The sequence below is a fragment of the Sorex fumeus genome, unplaced genomic scaffold (assembly GCF_029834395.1).
Source record: "Sorex fumeus unplaced genomic scaffold, SorFum_2.1 ptg000054l, whole genome shotgun sequence".
Taxonomy (NCBI): Eukaryota; Metazoa; Chordata; class Mammalia; order Eulipotyphla; family Soricidae; genus Sorex; species Sorex fumeus.
Genome location: NW_026606111.1, coordinates 4739417 through 4745867, shown reverse-complemented (window position 1 = coordinate 4745867; position 6451 = coordinate 4739417). Strand labels below are relative to the sequence as shown.

Genomic DNA, 6451 nt, shown 5'->3' with positions numbered 1-6451 from the left:
CAGCTGGGAGGGTGCTTGCCTCGCATGCATTGACGATCCCTGAGACCACAGCCAGTAGTTCTCCCGCCAAGTGCCACCCCCCAAAATAAACCCCTCAGAAACTAGTTTATCTTTTATAATCTCATGCTGAATTAAGAGAACATTGTCAACAGAATAGAAAATAATTTTTTTTTCTTGTAGTCTTGCCTTTTGAGTCCAAGCCATGAGTTGGATGTTCCTGAGAGATCTCCTAAGTGGAGTCAATAAATACTCAACTGGGATCGGGCGGATCTGGCTGGCTGTCGTGTTCATTTTCCGTTTGCTGGTCTACATGGTGGCAGCTGAGCATGTGTGGAAAGATGAACAGAAAGAATTTGAGTGCAACACTAGACAGCCTGGTTGTGAAAATGTGTGCTTTGACTACTTCTTCCCCGTGTCCCAAGTCAGACTTTGGGCCTTACAACTGATCATGGTCTCCACACCTTCACTTCTGGTGGTCCTGCATGTGGCCTATCGTGAGGGCAGAGAGAAAAAGCACAGAAAGAAACTCTACGTCAGCACGGGCATGATGGATGGGGGCCTGTGGTATACTTACCTCATCAGTCTCATCGTGAAGACTGGCTTTGAAATCGGTTTCCTGGTTTTATTTTACAAGCTCTATGATGGTTTCACAGTTCCCTGCCTGTTAAAGTGTGACCTGAAGCCTTGCCCCAATGTTGTGGACTGTTTTGTCTCCAAACCTACGGAGAAAACCATCTTCATCTTCTTCCTAGTCGTTGCCTCATGCCTGTGCATTTTACTGAATCTGATTGAACTGAGTTTTTTGTTTCTGAAATGCTTTATTAAGTGCTGTCTCCAAAGGTATTCTAGAAGGTTCAAGTCCTCAGTATGTGAGTGCCACCACCTGAGACCTGCAGAATGGGGAGAGTTGGGGGTCTCTCCCCCACTCCAGAATCATCATTCACACCCAGCCACAAACACACCCCAGCGTTGTGAGACAAAGCCATTCTGTGAGACACAAGAGGCCTAAAAAAAAAAAAAACATAAAAAAACAATAACCTAGTCTGGACTGCAAAACAAAGGGAGGAAATTAAAGTTTTCAATTACTTTTTCAATTATGCTCACTGTGTATATTAGACAGAGATCTCACTGTTTTGTCAGATACCAGGTTCGTAAGGATACTTGCACTGTGGTTGAACAGTGCATTGCAAAACTATCTTAAGAAACTCAGCAGCATTCTTTTTAAGTGCTTAGGTCCGTCAGCTGGGAAAGTAAAACGCTGAAAAATCGGGGCTGGAGCCATAGCACAGTGGGTAGGTCCTTTGCTCTACACACGACCGACCCGGGTTTGATTCCCATCTTCCCGTAGGGTCCCCCAAGCACCACCAGGAGTAATTCCTGAGTGCATGAGCCAGGAGTAACCCCTGTGCATTGCCAGGTGTGACCCCTCCTCCAAAAAAATGAGAAATCTGGCTTCCCAGCTGCAATGGAGGCAACGCAAATCTTTCCAAAGTGTTAGCCAAACCAAGTTCCCACCACCCCCACCACCCTTTGAATCTTAGTTGATTTCTGTAGACAAATACAGCAACACACGTTGTGTGTAGAGGGGTAGCAACTAACTCTGGACAGAATGGCTTGGTCTGGGGAAAGACAACCAAGCCCAGACTCTATTTCACAATCTCTGCAAGTGACAAAAGGGCAAGAGGGAGAAAAGTCATTGTTTTAGTAGTCTTGGAGATAAGTACAAATATTACTGGAGGATATGCCACAAACGCCTCAACTAGTAAGTATCTGAAAGGGTCATTCCAGAGACAAGGCAGGTGCCAGAGAGCAGCCCATTGATCACAAGCAGGATAGAACTCGAAAGTACCCACTTGATAATGACTTAACACTCCTTTTGCCACAAAACATTTACTCTGCAAACTTCAACAGTTTTTCTGTTAGGAATTCACAATGTATGTATTATGTCATGATTTGTCTATATCTCTAATATGGCTTTTTTTCCTAGGACAAAAAATGAAATGTAGACTATTGCTATTACATTGATGCAAAAATGTTTTTAAAAATATTTTTATCACTTGAAGATTGTGGCTTTTGCTTTTCCATTAAAAACAATTCTCATTAAAAAAAAACCCAGTCCTCAGATTTCATATTCTAACGTGCATTACTCCAGAATAAAAATGAAATTATTTTATTGTGTCATCATTGATATCATTCTGAAAATCTTCAGAAAGGATTTGCAACTATGCTTACTAAATATAGCTTAGAAAACATGCATTGCTGAGAATTTTTAAAGTTAAAATTCAGTACATATAGATGTAATTTTAGATGTCTTTTGATTCCCTTAATATCAGTTTTTTTATACAATGGTTCATTCTTTTTGTAGCTATACACCATGTCAACAATGGAGGTCACAATCTGTCTTTAAAACTTTGCTCATAACCAGATGAGTGTGAACTTGCAGTTCCCACTTTTTTTAAAATCACAGATCAGATAACTACTGGATGGCATACGCAGATACTAGACCATTTGACATAGAAACATTTAGTCTTCACAAATATAGGTGAGCACGAAAGGGCAGTGGAAGGCCCCAGTGGACCATGTTATTTTGGGGAGAGGGGCAGTGATGGGTAGTTTAACTGTTCAGAAAGAAAACTGGGTAAGTTTTTCTCTTTTAACTAATTTTACAAAATGAGTTATCTCAAAGGATCTCCCTATGGCACAAGGGACAGCCATCTCATTAAAATTATTGTATCAAAGTAAACTGGTAGCACTTAATGTCTTCCTTAAACCACTTCATGTCAAATCATAAACATGTTCCTTAAATGACTTTCTAAGCTTAGCAGACTTTCCAGGTCACTGAGCAGATGGCCACCCTAATCTCATCAAGCCATTCTGAGGCAGTTATTTTGACTTGCCCTTGGATGCTTCCTGGTTACAGGCCTTACCTGTAGTCAGTGTTTTTCCTAACTGAAGTTGGAGGGCATTTCTTTTTTCTCAAATGCTTGCACAGACACAGACACACGCAGACACACACACGCAGACACACACACGCGCACACACACACACACATGAGCTGCAGACAATGCTGCTTTCAATAACCCCAGGAAATTCAGCTAATTTCCTTTAGACTACAAAGACAGGAGAGAAACAGAATATAAGGACCCAAAGTTGTTCAAATTCAGGACTGCCTCTACTCCCACATTTTCTGCAGTTTAGTTACCTGGATGATAACACCCCCCCCCCCACCACCACCCATTTTCACTTATGCTTGTTTAAATTGGGTTTTTGGGTCCTGAAACAGTATTAATGAAGCCATGTTCTTCACAAATTTCTTTTCTATAAAAGAGGGAAGACTCCTTAAACACCCATTGTCCTTTTTGTCTTAAAAGGTAAAGGTAAAGGCCCTCCCGTTGTTCATCGATTTGCTCGAGCGGGCCCAGTAACGTCTCCATTGGAGACTTTGTTGTTACTGTGTCTGGCATATCGAATACGTCATGGGGAGCTTGCCAGGCTCTGCCGTGCGGGCGAGATACTCTCGGTGGCTTGCCGGGCTCTCCGAGAGGGGCGGAGGAATCGAACTCGGGTCGGCCATGTTGGCTGCGTGCAAGGCAAACGCCCTACCGCCGTGCTATCGTTTGCCTTGCATGCAGCTAACATGGCCTTTTTGTCTTAGGCATCTTAATTTTCACAGGTAGGTACACTTGCAGAATGTTTCTGTAGATGGGGGAAACTCTTAGACGGGGAAAAAGTCTTGTTACAATGAGAGTGACATACCTTTTACTTACAAATACTTTGTTTCACATGTTAGTTCTATTATTTTGATTTATGGTCACACCCAGTGCTCAAGGATTACTTCTGTTGGGGCTCGCACCACCATCCTGGGAGCTGGGAATCGAACCTAGGTTTGCTACTTGTAATGCAAGCACCCCATCTGCTGTACTACCTCTCAACCCCTTTTGTTTTAATAATACAGCACAATTAAGAAGTCTAAAGTATGCCATTTTTAGCTAATATATGTGCTGTGAATATAACACTCTTAAATTTTGCCACCTATATCTAGCTCATATTTTGTTTGTATGTTTATTTCAGCATAGAATATCCAGAGAGGGTATTCATAGATCTTTGTAAATTGGTGAGCAAAGAAAACAGAAAAGATGGTGCATGTAAAAAGAGATGCATGTCAACAATTTTGACTTATGAAAAACAGAAACAAAGAAACCAAACCAACCCTAGATAGGTGCTCTGGAAGAAACCTGCCAGAGGGGCTGTAACAGCAGGTAGGGCATTTGCCTTGCACGCGGCCGGCCTGGATTCGATTTCCAGCATCCCATATGGTCCCCCCCCCCCCAGCACCACCAGAAGTAATTCCTGAGAGCAAAGCCAGCCAGGAGCAACCCCTGTGCATCGCCGGTGTGACCCAAAAAGAAAACAAACAAAAAACCTGCCAGAAGCTCTTTAATATAAAATTGGATCTTTGCTCATGAAGCAAAACTTCGTTTAGCTATGCAATTGTAGGACTGTAGTGATTGTAGGAAGACCTGAAGGTTCTTCCATATATCTCAGTTCTACTGTGTCAAAAGTGTAAAAAAGAACTTTCCTACTTTTAGAATTATATTGAGGTGGGGGACACACCCAGCATTGCTAAAGGCTTAATCCTAGCTCTGTGCTTAGGGATCACTGATTGTGGTGCCAGGGATAGAACCAGGGTTGCTGATCATGCAAGCAAGGCAAACACCGTGTACTACTACTTCTGCCAGATATTCTTTCGTACAATACTAACATATCCTCAAATACTGTTTGAGAGCAAAGTAAAATGAGTTCTGGAGTTTACACAAACGGACCAACATTCCCATGTCTTCAAAGGTGAATTAGATTTAGTTATGAAAATCTAATTTCCTACTAAAGAGGGGGAAAATGTCAAAGTATGAATTCTGTTAGACATGAACATCTTCTGTAAGAGATGGGAAGAATGGATATAAGATGGAAATAGGGTTGAATTTACTTGTCTGCACAGAACAAAAGTTGAACTCCAGATTGCTTTTTCAGGAAAAGGTTACTATTAAAACTGTACAGAATGAGACTGTAGGTCAAAAATTACTAAGCAATACAATTTCCATTTTGCTATCAAGCCATCATTAGCTAAAGTGATCTTCAATCCCTTGTTACTGAAAGAAGTATTAATCACAAGGTCAGTTTTTTTTATCTCAAAGTGCAGTAATTTGAGATTTGGCTTTTAAAGAATAACAACCTTGACAAATCAATCTTCTTATGAAATTAGATAATAATCAATACAATATTAAAAATTACTCATTGTAGCTAAGGTCAAGGATCTTCTCTGACTCATCTCCTTGTATCTCCAGCTTAGGTCCCCGGTGCATAAGAGTCAATGTTGGAAATAAACAAAGCTCCTCTTTACTTTTCCATCTTTAATTCACCCAACATCAACCAACTCCTCTGCACCTAAAATATTTCTGTTGGTAGTAGCAATTTGTCCAGCTACAAATGCATGCTTCCAAGTCTCTTGCATATAAGCAGCGAGTGACCATCTTCATGTCTAAAATTTCTGACAGGTTCTTAGGGGAAAGTTCCTTTAGAAGTAGAGAAGACCCATGCATCTTTTTGCTGCCTCCCCTCCACGTTCCCCACTCCTTCCTAAAATATCAGAGCTGCAATGAACTAGATCTCTCTCCCACTTACAAAAGGAGCAGACAGGTTCTGAAATATTGATGCCTTTATGAAATCATTCTGTTAGCCATAAACTGCCCATCTGTTTTCTTTAGTTGGTTGTTGTGGGAGAAAATTGAGCTCTTCTGTGATTTGTTTTATTGCTTTGTTATGATAAAGGAACAAGACATGCTTATTAACTACTACAGACAAAAGAAACGGTCAGTATGTTAAAACACAGAAATTAAACAGGACTAAAATCTCAGTAGACTGTCAGATTAAGTCAGGTAAAATGAAACTATCTCTATGACAGTATTATTTGTTTTCCTTTTGGTTGTGCTGGAGATTGAATATAGAGCCTCATATAATCGAAGCATGTTAATCTCCCATTTAGTTCCATCCTTAGTCCCAAGATATAAAATTTTCTATAAAACTAGGATTAATATTAGTTCAAAACTTAAAATACTTGGTATTTTAGCTGTTCACCACCTTAAAATGAATAAGTACAGTATGAAACTATTGGGGGAAAATAATCCTGCTATAGCAGAAGGTTTTGTCCAGGGTGTAGGGAATGGTTTTCCCAATGCCTACTTTCTGTCCCAGGGTTGTACAACCAGAACTAATGGATGAAAATTAAAGACATAAATGTTTTTATATAATAAATTTTCCTTAAATTGAACTTACTATAAAATGTTTGCTCAACGAAACTCCCCACATCATCAATACTGAAAGAGACAATCAATGATATCCCTGGATTGCAGGATATCTACACCTCTGCAATCCAGGGATATCACTGATTTTAAAC

At 40.4% G+C, this 6451-nt stretch overlaps 1 protein-coding gene across 1 annotated transcript; it reads left to right on the top strand.

Annotated features, from left to right (window-relative positions):
- The first annotated feature begins 202 nt into the window (after window positions 1–202).
- Window positions 203–1009, top strand: GJB7 (gap junction protein beta 7). Its single transcript, XM_056125427.1, has one exon. It carries the CDS (start codon window positions 203–205, stop codon window positions 1007–1009), a length of 807 nt encoding a protein of 268 aa, XP_055981402.1.
- Window positions 1010–6451: the final 5442 nt, after the last annotated feature.